Source organism: Pollicipes pollicipes, unplaced genomic scaffold, assembly GCF_011947565.3.
Source record: "Pollicipes pollicipes isolate AB1234 unplaced genomic scaffold, Ppol_2.1 Scaffold_3321;HRSCAF=3900_pilon_pilon_pilon, whole genome shotgun sequence".
Lineage (NCBI taxonomy): Eukaryota > Metazoa > Arthropoda > Thecostraca > Pollicipedomorpha > Pollicipedidae > Pollicipes > Pollicipes pollicipes.
Genome location: NW_023596267.1, coordinates 79865 through 101267, shown reverse-complemented (window position 1 = coordinate 101267; position 21403 = coordinate 79865). Strand labels below are relative to the sequence as shown.

Genomic DNA, 21403 nt, shown 5'->3' with positions numbered 1-21403 from the left:
CTTTGCAAAATGACTGGGCGATGACCAACAGGCACAACTTTGAGGTCACCACCTTGGCGAGTTGAGCAAGTGAAACCCATGTGAAATTCGGCAGTCACCCCTGCACAAGAGCCGGCCCGCGACAGCTGTGGACCATTGCCGGCGACGGCTGGGCAGCAGACGCAGGATGAGTACTCACCGACGGCGGCAGACCGCGGCCGGCCGGCACGAGCGGAGACGGCGCCATCGGGCCCGAGTACCGGCCGGCGCCGATGCCTGGCGCGGCACAGGGTCACCGTCACACAGAGCGACAGCACCGCGCGCTCACGCCGCTCCGAACACCGCAGGGAGCGCCGAGAAGGGCCCATGAGAGAAGTCGTGCCGCCAGGGCCCCGAGCATCATCAGCAGTCACGACCCCTGGTGATTGCTAGTTCATATGAATATACGAAACAATCTTTCCAACATCTGGTGATAACTGGTGTGCGTGCAAATCTGTCCGCGATCTTCAGATCCATGAGGTCAAGGTCGCCAGTGGTAAGCTGTGGCAGCTCCAGTGCTGAACACCCGTAACCGTAATATCTCGAAAGAGATGCTCCCACAGCACGCGTTCAGGTTTGTCACGCGATCAATGGCAGGCGACATTTGCTCAGCTGTCAACGTCCGGAGGTGCGAACTACGAGTCTTATGTACAGCTGCAAGCAGATGTGCCTGTGCACGACTGTGAGCGAATGTGACAAGCGCGCGACCTCGCAACGTCACGTGTCCAGTGATGGCGCGCCGGGAACCCAGCCCCCAGTCACACAGCAAGGACCGGGCCGCCGCCGACCACTCCTCCTCGACGCCCCACAGCCGCCACCGAGGCCAGCGACACTGACCGGGTTGGGGCGCACCGCGGCCGGCCGCGCCCAACGGGGTTGAGGTGAGCGGGCCCCGGGGAGCCGTCAATGTAGCCAGCTGCCGCTGCCGGGCGCCTCCTGCCGGAACACGCCCCACACCGAATCAGATGTGATATTAATGTATGTATACATGTATGTTGTATGTATGTATGTATGCATATTACACATACATCATGTATATACATAAATAAACACCCACCCACACTCACACCCACACCCACACCCCACACCCACATGCCACGTACGCACGCACGCACGCACTTGGACGTCAGAGAGGTGATATGCTGTAACATCAAGCTTCGACAGAGGCACAACTTTGCGCGACACTCGGTGACACGTCTGTCACGTCACTCACTGACCGCGGCCCCGGTGACCGGGCAGTCAGCTAGGAGGGTGGGGCGTGGCGGCGGTATTGGCGCCTCTCACCTGCGTCACCGCCCCGCGGCACAAGAGGCGTGCTGGCCGGGCGCAGCTGCGGGCACACGCAGCGCACCAGTCAGGGGCTGTGCTGGGCGGAGGGGGGGGGGGGGGGGGGGGGGGAGGGCAGACGCACAGTACCAGTCAGGGGCTGTACGGCGGCCGACCGATCGCGACCGGGCTTATGTACATAGCATGGCGGCAACCCAAAACACGCACTGAAACGGCGCCCGCTGCAAAGTAAATGCGATACTTCTGGTTCCACAGAGAATATTCTGGGACTGTTTGCAAACAGATGTTGAAAAAGAACAGAGACCTGACACCAGACATGTTTGGATAACAAAGGTCCAATAATACCACAAAACCCCTCTAAAACCCGCTTAAAATACGGGAGGTGCTGGTTAAACGTTTGATTAAACAAGCATTGGTCATATTGTTCAAACCCGACATTTCATGTTGTGTTCAAGGCCACGGGCGCGGCCATGACTCGCTTGGGGTACCGATCGTGCAGTGGTTAAACTGCACAAATGAAAAACCAGAGGTACGTAGGTAGAGTTCGGTGCCCGCCCTTCCTGCCGAGGCGGGAGACAGGCAGCACAATATAGCTCCAGCAGCTAAGCGCGGCGTAAGGCCCCACTGACGACAGTGAGCTGCTGATGTGACTGAGCTCCCTGAACAGAAGATGGATACCAACGTGTCCTGGTCATCACCGGCCTCTCCAGCAAGCTAATAGGAGTCTTCCTGCCGAGGTGCCAGACGCCAGGGCAGATGGCAACATGCCTGTCGCAAGCGATGTGTCGTGGAATCATGCCAGCGCTGTTAGCAAGCGATCCGGACGGACCACAATCAGGGCACCTCCAGGAAAGGAGACGTGGTCTGGTGCACAACTTCACATGACGAAAAGGCGTAAACGGTGTACTGAGGTCCAAGTTTGAGGGTCTTCTTTAAGCGGTCAAGTCACGCCCCCTAGACTAAAGGGTCCGAAAAGGAAAGGGGCAGCAGCGCATGGTACACGTCTAAAGAACGTGCCCCTTGCTAGCATATCCTCCTGTCAATGCAAATACCGAAATGAGGACGGATGAAGGGGGGGGGGGGGGGCAAGAGCTCGACTGCGGCGAGCAGGCGTGAGCCGGGGCTAACTGCCACCGCCCAATCACGCCGCGTCTGCCAGTGATCGGACACAGGAGGCAATCGCGGACGAACCTACCAAGACAGCAGCTGAGAGTACGGCGCTGGAAGAGTCAGCTGCGAGTGAGATACCAGAAGGCGTGAACGTCGAAGAGGAGCCGGCGCACCGGGGGCCCGCGATCGTCAAGTCAGCTCTGACTGATATGGCTGAATAAGCGGTGGCGGAACAGCAGCCTGGGGCGTCCCGCGAGAATGGCGTCGATGCGACGACGTCGCAGGTGGTCTCGACGGCCGTGGCGTCGGTGGCGGCCTCGATAACGGTGGCGTCGGTGGCTGCGTCGGTGACTGCGTCGGTGGCAGCGTCGGTGACTGCGTCAGTACCAGCGTCAGTGCCAGCGTCGGTGGCAGCGTCGGTGGCAGCATCGGTGCCACGGTCGGTCGCTGCGTCGGTGACTGCGTCAGTGCCAGCGTCAGTGCCAGCGTCGGTGGCAGCATCGGTGGCAGCGTTGGTGACAGCGTCAGTGCCAGCGTCGGTGGCAGCGTCGGCCGCTGCGTCGGTGACTGCATCGGTGGCTGCGTCAATGCCAGCGTCGATTGCAGCGTCGGTGGCAGTGTCGGTGCCGAGGCCGGCCGCTGCGTCGGTGACAGCGTCGATGGCGGCGTCGGTCGCTGCGTCGGTGGCAGCGTCGGTGCCAGCGTCGATGGCAGCGTCGGCGGCAGCGTTGGTGGCAGCGTCGGTGCCTGCGCCGGTGGCGGTGGCGATGGTAGCGCCGGTGACGTGGTGATGGGACACAGCCACTCGGGCCGTGCAGTGCGTCTGTCAGTTCGGTTCCACAAAAACATTCGGTTGCCTAGCATTTTATGAGGAGCACAGTGACCTGTTTGTTTTGCAGTATACTGTCAAGAAATGGATGTGATAGGCGCAGCAGGCCACCAGTTGGCTGTCGAGTGTAGAAGGCTGTCGTGGTAAGACCGTTGTTCACGAGCCACTGGTATTGTGGTGAAGTGATTTCAATTTGGCCGACCTTACAGCGTGCGTGCCCCTGTGACGGCGGCGTGGACGGCTAAACGTGATGCTCTTGGTTGCCTTGGTGCGATTGACAATATTCCAGACGCATCGTTTTCGTAAGTTCGGCTTGCAGTCACACAGCAGCGGTGGCGTGCGTTGTGTGTTCGAGCACGACAGCTACAAAATGTGTTCGAAATGAGGCCGTAACAACTAAAGGGCAACGAGTCAAGCAGCTCGGAAGTGTTGTCCCAATAACGACATGCCTTCCCCCCGCTCGGCTACGGTCGTAATACCTTACCGGTGATCGGCGCAGCTGCTCAGGAGCAAACTTCTCCAGGATCTCCTTGGCGACCTTGTACGTCTCCTTGTCTTGGACCTCCTCCAAGATCTGTTCTTTCTTTTTCTTCAATGCAGCCAATCTGGTTTCGTTTTGACGTATTTTTCTTTCGTAGTACCATGTCATCAATCTCTTAAGAGAGTAAACCCTACAAATAGGATAGGAAGTTAGAATATCATCCAAAAGACCTGAACTGTTAATAATCACTAAATCCAGGTAACATCTTGAGTAAAGCAATAATTGCTATTTTAGATACGAACATTTCACCATAAATAAACGCGAGGGTGGCGCCATTTATCTTTCCTCACTAAAATCTTCAGCTCCTCAAAAATACAGCTGAACTAATCCACGACAACTTTAAGACCGCATTCAGGCGGCACAGCCACTACAGCCTAAGAATCCTTTCAACTAGTGCCACACGTTCCAGCCCCGTTCGGAGCCGGACGACGGCGGCGCTCCGTACACGAGACTCACAGGGCCGGGAAGAGCAGCAGCGCGCCGGCGCACAGTAGGCGCGTCAGCACGTCGTCGGGGAAGTAGCGGTAGTAGAACAGCAGCCCGGCCATCACGTACAGCAGGGCCGAGTAGGCTACGACCACAGCCGCCAGGCGGCGTTGCCGGCGCCGCACGGCCGCCTCGTTCTCGGCAATGGAGCCCATGTCGTCCTCGATCTTCTGAAGGACATCGATGGTCGACGCCTTGCGCTGCGCCAGCCGGGGAAGAACGGCATCACACGGGGCACGGGCGCGGCTTTGATGCGGACAGGTCTGGTTCCTCTCCACACAAGATCCACACATCAGATTACCAATCCTACAATACGTACAGTTAACCTTAATGGTGAATAGCAGCGGAACTGGATGGAGTCATGCACCGCTCTCATTCCACGATGTGTTTGGGTCACTTGACATGGGGTGTCTTCTCGCGTGTGTCAAATGACCCACACATCCACTTCTGTCTCAGTTCATTGCACTAACTCATATGCATCCATCAAACAATGTCACTCAGTTTGAGAAAAAAACAATCCCTCATTTGACTAGCTGGCTCATGCTTCCTCACGCTACTTCAAGCACATGCAATGCCATAAGAAAATGTGATGTACTGACCACAGTTTCAAAGCGGCTTACCCGAAAGCGCGATAGTATCAAGCCCATTATGGGAATATGTATTGATGAACAGGCAGTGTCAGTCTTGGCGATCCACTTCAATCATGTCCTGGTCACCTGCGTGGGAGAGTGAGACGCATCAGCACGCAAAATGGTATGACTTGCTTCAATTACTTCTGAAATGATACACCATGTGATAAGCCAATGAGTCTTAGTAATGTCACACTTAAGTTCCAAGGCATTCAATTCTGCATTAACATTCCTATGTCTCCAACTGCAGTTTTGCCATCTTAATTGATAATTTTGAACGATACATTCCATCTATGTAACTTGCCCAGTAAATGAGAGACATGCGATTTGAAGATGAATGCATAACAAATCAGATAATGGCAAAGCTCTAGGCAATCACGGAACAAACTACGGTACCATCCATAATTGCAAACCGGTGGACGGGGAAAGGTATTAACTGGCTGCATATTTATCAGGCATGGGGACATAGCTGACTTCGGATTCACGAAGCTGCAGTTTTTTCGCAAACGGCTTTGAGCTCGACCCTCCCTTGAAGCCTTCGAACAGGCTTTCTATTCCTGTCTCCTTCTTTGGCTTAGTGGTATTTCAAAGAGTTGCTGTCAGATTAAGCCTTTTGCCATGTAATGCTTTGTTTTGTCTGTAATGCTAGCAACTTGTCTCAATCATTGCAAAACACCCTGATTATATAGTTTTATCTCATGCAGTTCTAGCGGACGTGAAAATCATTTGGTTTCGCAAAACGTCGTGCACTGGACGGGGCCTCGGCGTCGATCTCGTGATTTTACACTGATCAGTTTGTAAGGACTCGCAGTTCCAAACTTTACAGCCACTGGCTTTGCCACTGACTTCAGCCTCATTTCATTGTCTTGGCGTCGGATTCGGTTGAAAGCCAGGAGTCTGGCTTCGTCCCCATGCCTGTGATCCTAATATATGAATATATATATGAAATAGCCCTGATATAGTGTCATAGGAGGGAGGTTAAAGGTGCCAAATGATCTGCAAAATTATGGATAACATGATAAGCTGGAAAGGTAATAAACAACAATAGTTTCACAGGAATATCAATGTTGTAATTGTGCAAACATAAACAGGTGCATAGTTCACATTTACACAGCACAAAGGTGGTTGGCAGGGTAATCCCAGTCTCGAAATGGCCGTGGCAGTCAGTGAGACACCAATTACCAACATGAGCACACAGAGAGCCAGTGTCTCAGAGAAATATGATGTTGCACAGGCAGTTTCTGGCAAAAATGATCCAAAAACGTGTGCACACAAAAGGCAACTTGAAATGGCAGGACAAATTTGGCAAGCCTGAGTTCAGCACACATGACAGTGAGGTTCAGTGCAGTCGATTTTGAGTAGGCGTACCATCCAGTCTGCGTGTCTTTGGGGGTATATGACGCACTCAGCTGCTGAGGCCATACGGCGTCACGGCGGTGGTTAACTCAGACCCGTGAACCACTTCACAACCGGCACCCCCATCCCACCCAGTCAATTGATTTTTTGCAGACTGAGCGACACACGCACCAGACACAGGTGCAGATACAGGTCGAAATTACTTAGGCTATCCACAACTGACTTGGTACCAATGTTTAGTTATGGAAGATACCACTGGGGAGCATTTTCTGAGTATTACACACCTCCACATGGTACTATAGAATATTTGCCAAAGCACTGTTATTCCTCATATATGTACAATGAATCTTGTGATACCCAAGTGTGGGATTTGTAAAGACAATGCTGCCAATTGTCATTTCAAAGTATATTTCTACACTATCACTACCTGTGCCTGACTACACCACAGGAGTTTAGAAACAAAGATTTCATGAATTACAACAAAGATAGTTGAACTGTCAAGACTGGCCTGAGGAGAAATGCTGATTCATGCTGATGATAATGGCTATTATGATATGGTAAAAGTGAACATTAAGACTAAGATGCGCTCTCACATGACAAGTACTTACCTGATCTTTCTCTTTGTCCCAACTCCATATGCTTTTTGACACTCATTCCCTCCCACCACACACAAATACACATATACACACACCAAAGCTGGAAATACATGTACACATGGATTTCTATGGTAACACACGCTGGTCCGCAAAATGTGGCATATTATGATGACAAGTCATTGGAGCAGAGTTGAGGCAAAATTGATATCTGGACCAAGTTCGGGAAATTCTTGGGTGGAGATCAGGCTGGAATTGAGAAAGTTGAATGTGTAAAACAAAGGAGTGAGAATTCATACAGGCAAACACAACCTGAAGGCTGAGTATGCCTAATTTGTCTCAACTTTATCATAGTTGTCTTAATCACTGTCATATTACCCTGTCTGTCAGTAGTATGCTGCCTGTCTGTCAGCATGCTGCTACTCACGCATCCCCTATACCCAAAGATCCACATATTAAATGATGAGCTTGACAGCAAATCCTGCTCGAGTGTGAAGTTAAAGAACACACTCGAGCCTCTGCTACTTGTGCTGAGCAGATACAACAGCTGCAAACAGACCCACACCAGATGGGTCAACAATTAGAGTTGCTGCTCTACAATGATGGGTTGTGTCCTTCACATTGCAAGATGTTAAGCACATATTTTTATAATATAAATTTAGCATTTTCAAGGTGACATCCAAAACATTGGATGGCAAAGCCAGTGTCTTCGACCCACTTTGACCATAGTGGTGTTGGTAATTAATGGTCAGCAGGTGTAAATTATTAGGAAAATCTTGAGACCTGCTCTCCTCTCTGGTTATCAAATCATTAGCACCTGCCTTAAATGGAGAAGGCTGCCCTGCTTGGGGAAGAATTGGACCTGTCCCATATATTCAGCAACTCTGCTACCTTTCACAAACTCACAAATAATAGAAAGTCCTGTTACACTGCAATACAGTATTCCCAGAAAGTATATTGACTTAAAGAACCCAATTACTTTCAAATGATAATAAACATGATGCAACATGGAAGTGGTGGTAATGGTACGCAAACATTCAAATGTTGCATCCAGCAACGCACACGGAGCTGGCGCGAACAGCTGACAGCACGCGAAAGTCAGCGGCATAATAAAGCACAAGATCACCAGAAGTTACCCACATTTTATTCCAACAGTGCCGCAGCGCAGATTACTCGTTAACAGCTCCAGCACTGAAAACAAGACGAACGACAAAAACAAGCCAAACCCAGTTTTCACACTTCCCACGCACTCGTTTTTTCCTTACAAATTCACGCGAGAACGTCGATGACGCTCCAGATATGTCGTAATATGGTAGCAGTTACGGCTACCAAATATTTAATTTTTGGATGAATGGGGGAGGTCGTCCAGCACACCCTTTCAAGAACGAAGCTTGTTGCCGACGCCAGACATTCGAACGCTTGCATATGTCCATCACAGCTAGGCTTCCTTTGGATTACATGACGTAAGATGCACGCGCATTTCATATCTGGTCACCCAACACCCAGCTGCGGACGTCCGTCCACCTAGCAGCAGATTAATATCGTACTGCCATGTTCGGGCGTCTCGATACCGTCTAAATTGTGTGTGGAAGGCATTCTTGAAACGCTGATTTCAAAAACCATAGGCTTCAGTGAATGATTTCTCGTAGCTTCTGAATTACGCGACCTGTGACGATGCAGGTTTGATATCGCGAGGCATCTCAATTGCACCTGTGAGAAGTCAGCTGCAAGTTCGATGAGGATCGGGGTTTTAGTTCGCGCCGACTGCTGTTGTCATGTGCCCATGACTGAGCTCGATCATTATGAGCCATTGACAAGGCGTTAACAGATGGTGGCACAAGCCTTTTTTGCTATCCGGTACATTCAGTTACGTATTTTTGCGAGGGGAGTAAACTGATTAATGCTTGATACGCTTGACTATAGTCAAGCGTATCAGGCATTACATGTAAGCATTATGCATGCCGAACTATTCACTAATTCATTATCCGGGCAATTAGTCCTTTATTTCAGGCATTTAACAGGTTACCAGTAAACACCATCTAAGCAGGAAGAGTGAACAGATTTTACGCCCGAAAAGATTCATTGTCATCACGGAATAATCGTGACTGAGTAGCAAACTATGATGAAAATCCTTCGCAGGCAAGTAAATAATGCATTACCCATCGGCGACGAGTTAATTTGCGGACGTAGGGATAAATCTACTTTCAGTGTGCTATGATGCAGCTCCCTAGGTCGAGTCATCAAAATTCAAGTGACGGCGATGGTGCTTACGAAGGCCAGATACTGCCTCACAGTTTACGGCAATGACACACAAACGGACTTTGATAGAATACAAAAGATCTTAAGCTTTGCTGCCCCGGTGATGTTTGGCCGAGTAGACTTCACCATGTCTTTGACCTGCGTGGAACACTTCGATAGATGTCGCTTCAGAACATGGAAGAGCTTCAGGTGGCACCCTGGCTCATAAGGTGATGCTGCATGGTGGGCCTGTTATTCTGAGGGCCAAGGGTGTGTTAAACCACGACACACGTACGCGACCCGCTCGGCAGGACAGACTCGTAGGCCTCCCTTGGTCGAGAACCGAGGCCGGGAAGGAGACGTCTTGGGTACCATGAGCCAGCATTGTACGCTGCATTGCCAGCCGGCATCACACAACTGCCACAGCAGCGTTTCACACGCGAAGTGAGAGAGCACCTGCTTGAGCGCTTATGCTATTGGTAGCCGGTGAATGGGTGTTTGTGTGTTCATGTTTTGTTTTTTACCTGCATGTCCAGCTTACCTCCTGTACTTTAGATACGGGACTATAATAGCCACGGCCTACTGAGGGTGGTTTTATCGAAGTAATACAGTATAATACGATGCATTTTTGGCCTCACGGATCACACACCGCGCGTTAGCATGTGATCCTCTTAGTAAAATCGGGTTGGCTGCGGTGCTTGCATGCCTATCTGCGGGCGGAGCTTGTCCGTAACACATTCATGTGAACGTCTCAACGCTGGGCCTATCTAAAAAAACATCCCCTTCGTCTTGATGCCCATGATGGCTTTCTGCGTCAGAAGCACTGAGTAGCCTCAGAACGACAAAACACGCCTTGACCACAGTTGACACAATCAACTGCTTCGGCTTTCCAGTCTGAGCACTGATGTCCTGCTTCGCGCACCTTCCACACCGCATATTCTTCCACCCCTCATCAGTAACGTGTCCAAATGTCTAATGGGTTCGGTACATACATCCTAACAGGGATGGAAAAGTAGCCACGTATAGCCTAACTGGCACTGCCACTGACCGAAACGTCAAGACGAAAGTGCCGATGCCGACGCATTCCCTCTCTCCCCACTCTGATGCGCTTCGCCGTCATCACGCCATCACCAGACATGCCATCAACCACGTACTCCTCACACATACCTCACACCTGCACACATACTGCGATCGCGACACGTTACCACACTCTTGACGAAGCTATTGCGTGGAGAGGAACGCACAGCAGAAGGCACTTTTGATCCCTCCATATAAACGTGCCTTGAAGGAAAGCTCATTGGTCCCCGGCATTCATTTAATGCCCCCGTCCTTCGTAAACCTCACCCCAATACCCCCATCCAGCGGCGGATCTGCACTATTTTTTTGCGAGAGAGGCAGACCGTTATTGAAGTGTGTGTGTGCGCGTGTGTGTGTGCGCGTGGTGTGTGCGCGTGTGTGTGTGTGTGTGCGTGGGTGCGTGCGTGCGTGCGTGCGTGTATGTGTGTGTGTGCGCGTGTGTGTATGCATGATATGACCCCGGCGTCGTGGCGTGGGTTCACGTCACTGTATCGTGCGTGGAACGGCTGTGTGCAGTGAATAGAACAATCTGTGACCGGCAGGCTGAGTGTAATGATGCACCATGGTCATCAGCGTTCTGATCACTGGGGTATTCCGGCAAAAGAATAGCGGGTTAAGTCCCATCTCTAAATGTCAATGTCATAACGGATTAACCATCCGCCAGCAATGAACAAGTCATTTTAGATCCGCAACCGCCGTAGGCTGCGGGTGTGTCGACTGTTAACACATTTTACTGTCCCAGCAGCGGCAGAACGAGAAACCAGCTATGCCATTAACTGTTGGAAACATGCCGGTGCACGCACATAACAGCATACGTCGGACCGTTGGAGAGAGGAATCATGGTCTCACGACCTTTGAGGGGCGGGGGGGGGGGAGTCGGCCCCCATCTCCCGGATCCACCCTTGCCTTCATCAGCGTACGCAAGTCCTTTCGTTTTCCTTTCTTCGAGAATGCTTGTCAACATTGGAATGCATTCAGACGCAGGACAATTCTTTTACCCCGAGAGTCCAGCTTCGGGGATCGTACAACCAAAAACCGGGACAATAGTGAAGTTCTGCCCCTGCTGCAGGTAGGAGCGGATGCCGAGTCTACCGCTAGCGTGATTTACCCCCCCCCCCCCCCGCTGTGGGCGTTGGAGATGTCGTTTGGTGAAGTATGTTCCGTATCAGTCGTTTTCAATTTGGATCATATTCAGCAGAAAACGACGAACCCTTCGAAATTTGTAGTGAGCAGGATATGTGACTCATTACCAAACAGTTCATGGAATGGTAAGTCGAGTCGTATCGATAGTATTTTTCATTGGCGCATAGCCCTGGAGATAAATTTTTGTCTTAAAATGATCAACTGTTCGCCGAAAGCATGATTTCTCATTGACTTGATCAGAAAAAGACACAGCCTAGAAAATCCTAGCCTCTTCTATTTCTTTTACAATCGTTGTAATTTGAGAACACCCGAGATTACAAGCACGGGTCTCGGATTTTCGCAGGCGCCCAGTTCTGACCCCTGGAGGTCACCATATACCATATCAATGCCCGACTTTGCCAATTATAAAACATCATGGAGAACTCAGGTACAAATTGCATCACAAATTGAGGGGATGGTTCTGTGTGACCACCATTGGCCGTGCCAGGTCACACCATGAAATTATGCAAGTAAGTATAAGCGACATTCCAAAACGGCGCGTGGAATGATGAGTCGTATGTTGTCTATGACATCATACAATGATGGCTAGGTATGAAGAAAATCTGACATAAACAGTGTCATGGAAAACGTGCCACGCAGCAGAGTGTAGGGAGTGGGCGCGGGGGGAAGAGTTTCCGTGGCTGGAGGTCTGGGTGTTGCGCTGTCTTGTACGAGCTGCAAAAATTCCTTTATAGCTCGCACATTACATCAGCCGACACAGGAGGGGAGGGGAGGGGGGGGGGAGGGTGTGTGGCGCAAAGCAAGTTAGGACCGGGCCTGCGCGGGGAAATATGGCTCAACATGCACCCAAATATAGCCAGGCGGATTCTTGCCGACGCAATTTCTCTCCAAAGTTCCGTGGGTTGGAGCCCCCTCCCCGATGGTCAGGAGGCTGTACCGTTATTACACTGGAATAAAGCACCACATTTGATTTTCCGGAAGCGGCCAAGACAGTGCAGACTGCAGCACAAAATGCCAACAGACTGTATTCGAATATGCTATTGTACGTGAAAATGGACGTCACTTTTTTAAATCCCAGTCGGCATAAGCCCTCACACACCCGTGCGTACGAACCTTTACAGACATTGTACATATCCCGACGCAATAAGCCTTGCTAAGTCGCTCGCCGCCGATAAATTAACATCAGCAAACGAATGCCCCCGAGGGACATGTCTGCCTACGTACCATTATATAGAAAAGGGATCAACTGATCTGTTGATGCTAAAAGCGTGTACTAGGTATATCCGCATGCTCAAAAAATTACCTGCCCATAAGTCCACGAGCTGTCACGATACGCTCTGCCACACAGCTGTCTAGCATACAATAACATGGCGGCACGGCAATGTTACGAGGTCCACGCAACCTTGAAGACGCTCATTTTATACGCGCAATCGACCTCCGATGTGACTTCCTCCACGCCTCCCTGGCACGTGGCCCACCCGTTTGTCGTCACGGGTAGAAGGTGGTGCGCGCCAGCCGCTTACAGCGCCTGACGCTGCAGACCGAGACGCGCCTGCCAGACCGGCGGCCGCAGTTCAGCGAGCCGCGGGACCTGGAGCGGAACGGCTCGGGGCACGGCCGGCGGCAAGGCGACACGCTGCGGGAGGGCGGCCGGCTGCAGCAGTCGCACCGGCGCGAGGTCCGACAGTTGGGACTGAGCGCCATGCCCGAAGGGGGACAAAACTTGCCGCCACGTCTCCGACAGACTCCGCAGTATTTGGGCTTCATGAACCAGTTGAGGGTGTAGATGAGGATCAGGAGATAGACGAAAGCGTGGACAGCGCAGCTATAGGAGGCACTTGATATGTTGCTGTGGTAGTATCTTCCACCGCCAGTACAAATACACATGACACAACAAATTTTATCACCTCCAGATCGTTCTTTTGCATGCTTCGACTACGAATTTAATGATACAAATGTCCAGTATATCTACGCAGATTTTGAATGCGACTAAAATGGTGAAAGGGGAATATAAACAAGACACTTGATCACGTGACAATACGTTTAAGGCACGTCCACCGTACATCCCTGGGTCTCTTCCAAAGACGGGTCACTGAAAATCAACTTATAGATTAAATGCTCACAGAAACAATATTTCCCTTCCCAGCCGTAACTCATAAAAGAAAAACCGGCAGACTGGGAGATTCAGCCAACCTATCCATCACCCTAACTTGAGCTTGAAACAGAGCGTGTTAACCACCGTTGCCACCGTTGTTATTGGGGCTTAACCACTCAGCTGCAATCCATCCGTGCATTGCTCATATTTTCACGGCCTGCTGATCACGTGCTACATTCGCTCGCATGGGCAATGTAGAACATGCGCCATATAGCTAGATTAGACCAATTTATGCTAGGGTGGTCAGTCTAAAATGGAAGGCGTCGGACACACCAACAATTACCTAAAATTACATTAAAATTGCATGCAGCATAATTGTGGCATTTGTCGCCCAAGGAAACTCGTTATGGGAACTTTCCAAGCTCACTTCGCAACACATAACGATCATGATAATTTGCACAACCTTGTATTGTCTCTCACGATAAATGAGCAATCAACGAGAATTGACAATCACAAGTCCACTGCGGTTCCGGCGCATCTTGGTCACGTAACAATGCAAAAATGGCTACCTCCTCATAAATGACTAGTCCGATTGGTTGGTCACACGTATCCGTACTTGTGCCGCTCCAAGTAAGCTCTGCGGATATCCTCACTGTTACGCCGCACCCGTCGGCCGATGGGCTCCAGGTCAGCGTAACACTTAGGAAACACCAGGTCCACTATGCGGACGGCCTCGCGTTTTGTGATTCCGCGCGCCGCCACCAGGGAGCAGGCCGCTTTGTTCTTGACGCAGTCCTGTTGACATTCATGTTCATCAGTAACATTACGCGCTACGAAGATAAAAAATCACATGAACATGATACAGTACAACTACACCAACCACTTTCGCAACCGTAGCCGTTTTCAGCCAGCGTTGCCACTGTTCGGCTAAGGTCACATTGCAGAGCACGAACACATACGCTCCGCCGCCGTGCCCTAGCGCTCCTAGTGTTCTAGTGCACAGTAAAAATGTAGCTCACTTGGAGCCCATATCTTACCTGGTGCGTCTGTTTGATGTTGATGGGGCTGGAATCTCCTTGTAAGATGGAGCTGACGTAACTGCAGTGGGTCAAATTGGCAGCCCGAATCTCAGTGCACGCCAAATGCTCAAGGTTCTCGAAGTTTACCTGCAGCAACACACGCATATCTGAGATTGTGTCCATGAAGCGTAGTTTGCCACGTAGCCTAAGGCGCTCCAGATATCTCTCGCAATGACTGGAACCACAAATCAGGGACCTGCTTAGCTCAAACGAACGTATAGCGACTATCGAAGTGACAAGGTTTAACACCAATTCTCTTCCTAGAAATTCGCAGGTGATATAATAACCCGAAGACGTGTAAAAGGGCACCTTATTGGTACATGATCGAAGCACCGAGCAAGTCAAAAGGGGAAATATGGTGGCCACGTTGCGCAAGCATCCGCTACGGAGAAACTAAAATATGTCCCAAATTGGAAGTGACTTCGGTCTCACGACAACATATTCGATACTTCCATTCAAAGGCAACACTGCAGATCAGCAAACAAAAAGGAAAACTGCAACAGAGGCAGGAGACATAGACGTGGGCACCGTCACAGACGTCGTTGGGGGCAGTGTTTGTCGGGGAGGGGAGGGGCAGAGAAGTAGCAAATGGAGCTCATGGGCGCTTCGACGGCGAGGTCATAAAACGTCCATGGGGGAAGGGGGAGGGAAGGGAGGGAGGGGAGGGGGGGCAACAGAAAATACATTAAATATTTCCCAGTAGCGGCGTATACAGAATTTCGCCACGGAGATGGGGAAGGAGGGAGCACAAATGCACAGATCGACTACGAAAAGCTTTTCGCGCACCAGACGTGCGAAATATCTTATGCTTGCATGGCGTCTACCAGCATCGCCTGCTTTTAACCTATTCTTACGAGTTTAACTTGATTTAATATTGTCAGCCAGGGTTGTCACTTTCTAAAATCGGTGGGAGGGGGAAGGGGCCACGCCAATAAACTGACCTAATCTTCCCTAAAATCCTGATTTCTCCCCAGATTTCGGTCACTTTTTTTTGCGTCCCTGCCGTCAAAATTAAAAAAGAAAACAAATATTAGCCAGTTCCAAAATTGCTTGCTGTTGGGGAACGACTTAAAATTTGATGCGATGTGATGATGTGATTGTGATGTGGTTGTGATGATATATGATGACGATAACGATAGCGATGCGTTTAGGACCTGGTGTACCAGCAGTTCGGACACTTGCTGCATTTCATTGGCTCGACATCCCATTTTTCCTCATATAAATTGATGCAGGGGGAGGGGGAGAGACTCAGAGGAGCATCGAGCAGGCTCGAGTCAGGATTGGGGGAGGGGGAGGGGGGGGGGGCGAGGGCTCAGCCTCCCGAAAGTGTACGAAGTGATACCCCTGTTGTCCGAATCTATTCATAAGCTTCTCAGAGCATTCAACATTTGATCGCAGGGGGGGAGGGGGGGAGAGCAGTACTTACCCCTGTTCTTTAACGGACTCCAGTACTCCCGCCGTTTCCAGTGTGGTTAATGTTGCGCGGAAATAGAACATAACGAACAATTTCACTTGAAGCCTCATACCTTTTTGGTGCAAAAGTCGAACATGTGTATAAGTTCATGCACCAGGATTCCCTGCACCACGCTTTCTTTCCGGGCAACGTTTTGACAGACGACAATCTGTAAAAAAAACAACACAAAACAGCATTAGATGCCGCAAACAGCCCGTTCATAAGCTTCATACTATCTATGAAGCTTATATATATATATATATATATATATATATATATATATATATATATTCATAATATATACATATATTCACAATACATATTCATTACATATGCACATATGTATATATATATATATATATATATATATATATATATATATATATATATATACATGCATAAGCTCCGTTTATTGCGACCATCGAGTGGAAGGCATTAACCTGAAGACAAAGCCGAGTCAAAACCAACATGTCGTTATCCGTTCCAAAACCCCACATATCGCACAAGCCCAACCACACAGTCTGATACTCAACGAGATCGCACGCCCTATAAACTATGCACCACGTGACGACCAGCTGGGCTCGGGACGTAAGGAGCTCTGGTGGCATAAGGATGCCCGCCATATCACCTTAGCCACAGTGGGGGGACGAAAAATGGAGGCAACGCTGATAAGCGAGGATACTAGCATTTAACTATTTGTATATTGTAATATATCAACAACCTTTGCAAGTGCGGTTGAATGAATATGTGCGCAAAATCCGTTAGGCAAGGTTTGCCGCACGTACCTGATTTGTGGAAGGGTCATAGCCACCAGTGACGATGTGTTCACATGTCTCACAGGACACATTCCTGCTCATATCCACTGGACTGTGAAGAAAAAGTCACCGGTACCATGTACTGAATGTTGGAGGTCATGGGATCCAAAGCATGACAGGCCACAGGCCCTCAGACATGTGTCTGAAATCATGGCAGGAGATGTACATGGAGAACTATGTCGATCCTTTCGGCCCGAAGGGAAAGAAACAGCATTCCTGTGCCTTATGACTACTGGTCGCTTACTGATTGTTGTGTTCGTGTTGTCATTGCCAAACAGACTCTCTGAGTCAGATACTAAACAAAGTAGAATTAATCTGCCCTAAAACATGGCTAGTTAGCATTGCAGATAGTGCTGTGAGGCAAAACAAATAGTATTTTGACTTGGGCAACCTCTCATGCATCATGTCAAATCATGTTGTCCCTGAACACCAAATACAACATTATCAAGATGTACATGAGGAAATAAAATTTAAAGTTAGAATTGTAAAAAGTGAAAACACTTACCACCCTGCCAATTTCAAGGCATCTAGCATTAGTCTTACTCCATAACCTGAAACACAGCAATTAATAAACAATCACACAAATATCAAAATCATGTCTACCCACATGCCAGTATGGCCGTGCTAAAAACAACCAGTGCATCATTTTTTCCTCATAAATCATGTTGTATACACTCAACCTGAAACACAGGCAACCCTAAAAATAGCAGTGTGGTGTGATTGTTTCAACTTATGAATCCCAGCAAACGACATGTCAATAGCGACGGAAGCCCCACGCAAACCGTCCAACTGGCCTTGCAATGATTGGCTTCACCGGGCCAGTGATTTTTTGCTGACCAGCATCATTAATTACCCCATGATTAAAAGCATGGGTCCAAAGCATGGCACATCACACGTCCTCAGACATGCATCTAGAATAATGGCTAGAGATCACATCTACGATGGAGACCCAGGTCGATCTTTCCGGCCAGCTGGGAAGCAAACAGTACTCCTGTGCCTTATGATTACTCCGACTTATCCATGCCATTCCTCTTTGCCTCAGTTGTTATCTTGAATGCAGTCACCACTCATTATCCCAAATGCCTGTAAAGTCCCAGCCTCACTCATAGTGCATCCACTGTCACCTGCGCTTGCCAAACATCCCATTCAGCAGGCAAGATGCTTATCCTCATGGTACCGATGATGATCACTGATCAGTGATGGCCAGTGATGGTCATTGATCATTATCCCAAATACCTGCCAAATCCCAACCTAGTCCAGTGTGTCAACAGCCATCTGCAATTACCAATCATTCCTTGCAGCAGCCAGAAGCTTGTGCTCACTGAACCAATGCCTGAGCTGTCCACACAGGAAAACAATCCCGGCAAGCAAAATATCCCAGCTGTTTGCATGCCATTTTCAGGAATGTTAAACAGCAGATCACTGGTTGATTCTCCACAAATGATGCAGAGACTTACTTTTCTTGAAGCAGTTGAAGACATTTTTCTCACAAGTAATCTGATCACTCAGGGTTTTCACCCTCATGAAGCAGCATATGCTCCCAAAAACCTGGCTTATACTTTCCACCATGTCTTTCAGGATACAAATCATAGCCAAATCTTCTTTGTCTGTGCCTACTGAACTCTGCTTGTCACCATCTATGCTGTCACCATGTGACGCACTGTCCTGGCAAGGTTGGTCAGCATTTTTATTCCCAGTTTCTTTTACAGTTTCAGAGGACATGACTTGCAAATATCAATGCTGAAAACAAAAGACTGCTGTTAAGGTCATGCACAGAAATGCTAACTGTAAGCCATAACCAGCTATATCTAGTGACAAATGAACAAGTATTATCATCGGTTTCTACTTTGATGAATTTTGCACATAACAGCTCAAGCAAGGCTGTCAATGTGAAGTTAGTATATTAGCTGAGTATTATATTCATGACATTTGTAACATATTTGGGATATAATGGACACAACACACAATTTAGAACACACTAGTGTGTTCCATAACATGAGTTAGTCTGCAGTTTTTGATATGGTTACCACTTATTTCAAGATTCTTAGCAAATAAAATGCCAACAATGACCCATGCTCATCTATAATTTGACCTTGGCTAGAGGGACTTCTGTACAGGCAGGCAACCAGTTAGCAGTCACATCCTGCAAGTCATCTCAATCCAAAGTTTCTCCACAAATGAGGAGCCTTGGAAGGTGGTGACCACAAATACTGCATAGACTTCTGCAGCATCTGGGATAGGGGGTAGGGTGTATGTCTCTGAGCAGTAGACTCTGTCAAATGCTCCTTCAACCACGCTTCATGCAAATGACGCTTATTTTATTATTACAGAAAGAAGACGTTCACTGTCCGTTATCCTGACTGCTATCACAACTTTTTGGGCATGATATGCTACATACTACTCAAAACATGCACTTACGTTCACAAATGGTATAAAAAATTGTACCACAACCCTGCACTGTAACTCGCCCCTGACACGCCTGCCCCAACGCGCCCCGCCCCGCGCAGCAAGAGCGGCAGACTGGTGAATCTGAATGAAGGTTCACCGTTTACCATAACTCCCATGAATCTCTCATCAAGAGCTCATGAAATAAAATTCAGTCTATTTTAAAACAACTATTTTCGGCATTTTAAGCCGTATAAGATCAAATAATTTAATTTAAAATTGATGTAAAACTAAATAGTTGCCCAATATGTAATATTGACCCAAAATACTGAAATACAACATAAATAGCTACGTTGTATTTGTAGGGTCGCTACATATTTGTTTGGTATTTACCGATAACTAAGCAGTCGGCAACTATGCTGCAGAAGAGGCGATTGCTGCTTTATCACAAAAAAGGGTAGTGACGCTCGTGGTGAGGGCGTCGAGGCTCTATGTGGTGCATGTAGGGTTGGATGGAAGGGTCAGTACTTATAATCCCTACAAGGGATTGGTGAATTGCGCAGTTTTTTTCAAAAGAGCGAGCCCGGGTTTAGCAGGTGGGGTCGCTGCGAACTCGTAATCGGTTGCGCTTTGAAGCTTGTTCGCCAGATGGACAAATATTGTTGGAAAGGTGCCATGTAACTGTCTTTGCAACTTTGCTCCATCCAACAGGGTCTGCATGTGCTTGGTGCACTGGTATATTTTTCAATGAAAGATATTGATTCTGTGTGTAAAATTCTGCATATGCACAGCAACAGGCATACACTTAAAGAACATCCTCCCTTTCATTCCCACCACCTGTTTATAAAGTGCTCCAGCCTGTATAGCTAACCTTTCTCCGACTGTCAATAGAATAGCTTCCTAACTGTGAATAGAGGAATGATTTTCCTTATCGGACCCTGATTACACATGACATATTAAAAAGCTCCCGCATAGACCATCCAATGAAAAATGTCAAGTTCTTAAAGATGTATGCACATGCAATGCCAGATGGATTACATACTATGATGTTAAGCTTTGCAACTAATTCGCCCATAATTTTGCATTGAAATGTGTGTGAATTTGATCAAATTGAAATGAAGACATTGTTGTGAGCAAGAACACCATTCTGACTAACACATTGTACACACAAGTTGTGAATTAAGGAAGTCATTTTTGTTCATGAATTTAACTTTCAACTTTCCCTGAATACTGTCATGTTACACCGCAAGGTAAAATGTTGTTATGTGCTTCCAGGTGTTTCTGGTACCCACCAGTAGGGATGCATCATCATCAAGTCAATCATACCACAAAAGTAATTTTGTCATAGCTGCATTTCATTTGCATGCTGTGCTATTCATTTATCCTGGTACATTTGCTAAGTAATCCCTTCCAAAGAATAGAATGGCATTGCCATTGAGATGCTTAGTGAGAAAAAATTGGTTGTTTTCAACAAGGGTTCCCACAATTTGTACTCAATCCATACGTATTGTGTCTCCAGGCCAAATCAGCTTCTCAGATAAGAAATATTTCACCAGACATGGTCCACCCTGTAATACATCTACATCACCATCACCACTCACTCCAAAAGCAGTGCACCATCCCCTGTCGCGTCTCCCTCGGACAGCTCCGGCGATTCCGACGCTGCCACCTCCTCTGACGGCGAGTCGTCCTCTGGCGAGAGTGTGGAGCTGCTGGAGAACCTGTCGGCGCTGGCGGAGGCGGTGGACGCGCCGCCGCCAGAGCAACCCACCATCTGCTGCATGTCCGGCTGTGCCAACTGCGTCTGGATCGAGTACGCCGAGCGACTGGCGGCGCACTACCGCGACGGCGGCGAGGCCGGCCGGCGCGCCATCGAGGCTAATGTGACCGACCCCAGTCTTCAAGGCCTTCCTGCTGCTGGAGCTCCGCACCCGGTGACGACCGTTCCGAGCGGGGCGCGCAGCTGGGCGGCGCAAAAGGTCCCGCGGGGGAGAAGGCTGCCACTGAAGACGATGGAGGCGCCATCTCGCATACCGCGACGTCGTGGCGTTTCGGTGAGGCGCCTTAGCGTGCGATGAGATGGATCGGCACAGGGAATTTTAATGGGTTGGTGTTGTGACGCATTCTAGTCTTTCATGCTTCAAGGCTATGGTTATATGGTGGGATTGTTGGCTTGCGTCGTTGGTATTAGATGCTGGCAGGTAGTCCTCAGTGGCCGTTGCATTATATCATACACGACGGTGAACGTGCGCGGGTTGCGCATGAGACA

General features: G+C 49.0%; 2 protein-coding genes across 2 annotated transcripts; both read right to left on the bottom strand.

The window, feature by feature from the left end:
- Positions 1-94: 94 nt before the first annotated feature.
- LOC119091150 (endoplasmic reticulum junction formation protein lunapark-B) lies at positions 95-7751 on the bottom strand. The gene is made up of 8 exons (XM_037213813.1): positions 7671-7751; positions 4892-4987; positions 4242-4471; positions 3729-3915; positions 1303-1348; positions 856-954; positions 179-255; positions 95-100 (listed from the first exon to the last, which is right to left on the bottom strand). The coding sequence occupies exons 2-8, from the start codon at positions 4916-4918 to the stop codon at positions 95-97; spliced, it is 672 nt and encodes a 223-aa protein (XP_037069708.1). The 5' UTR covers positions 4919-4987; positions 7671-7751.
- Positions 7752-13852: 6101 nt separating this feature from the next.
- On the bottom strand, positions 13853-18340 carry LOC119091164 (mitochondrial inner membrane protease ATP23 homolog; the record flags this gene model as incomplete). Its single annotated transcript, XM_037213824.1, is given in 7 exon segments — positions 13853-14197; positions 14440-14568; positions 16008-16103; positions 16720-16801; positions 17255-17300; positions 18207-18285; positions 18287-18340. Coding segments are annotated over 7 exon segments (681 nt in total), but the record flags the coding sequence as incomplete, so codon positions are not given.
- Between the last annotated feature and the right edge of the window lie 3063 nt (positions 18341-21403).

What these genes read in the sequence shown, in the direction of transcription:
- LOC119091150 (XM_037213813.1), bottom strand. Translation starts at nt 4,918, where the DNA reads ATGGGCTTGATACTATCGCGCTTTCGG. An exon ending in GCCGCGGGGCGGTGACGCAG is followed by an intron (nt 955 to 1,302) that starts GTGAGAGGCGCC and finishes GTGTTCCGGCAG; the next exon opens with GAGGCGCCCGGCAGCGGCAG. An exon ending in CCGCGGTGCGCCCCAACCCG is followed by an intron (nt 256 to 855) that starts GTCAGTGTCGCT and finishes GTGCCGCGCCAG; the next exon opens with GCATCGGCGCCGGCCGGTAC.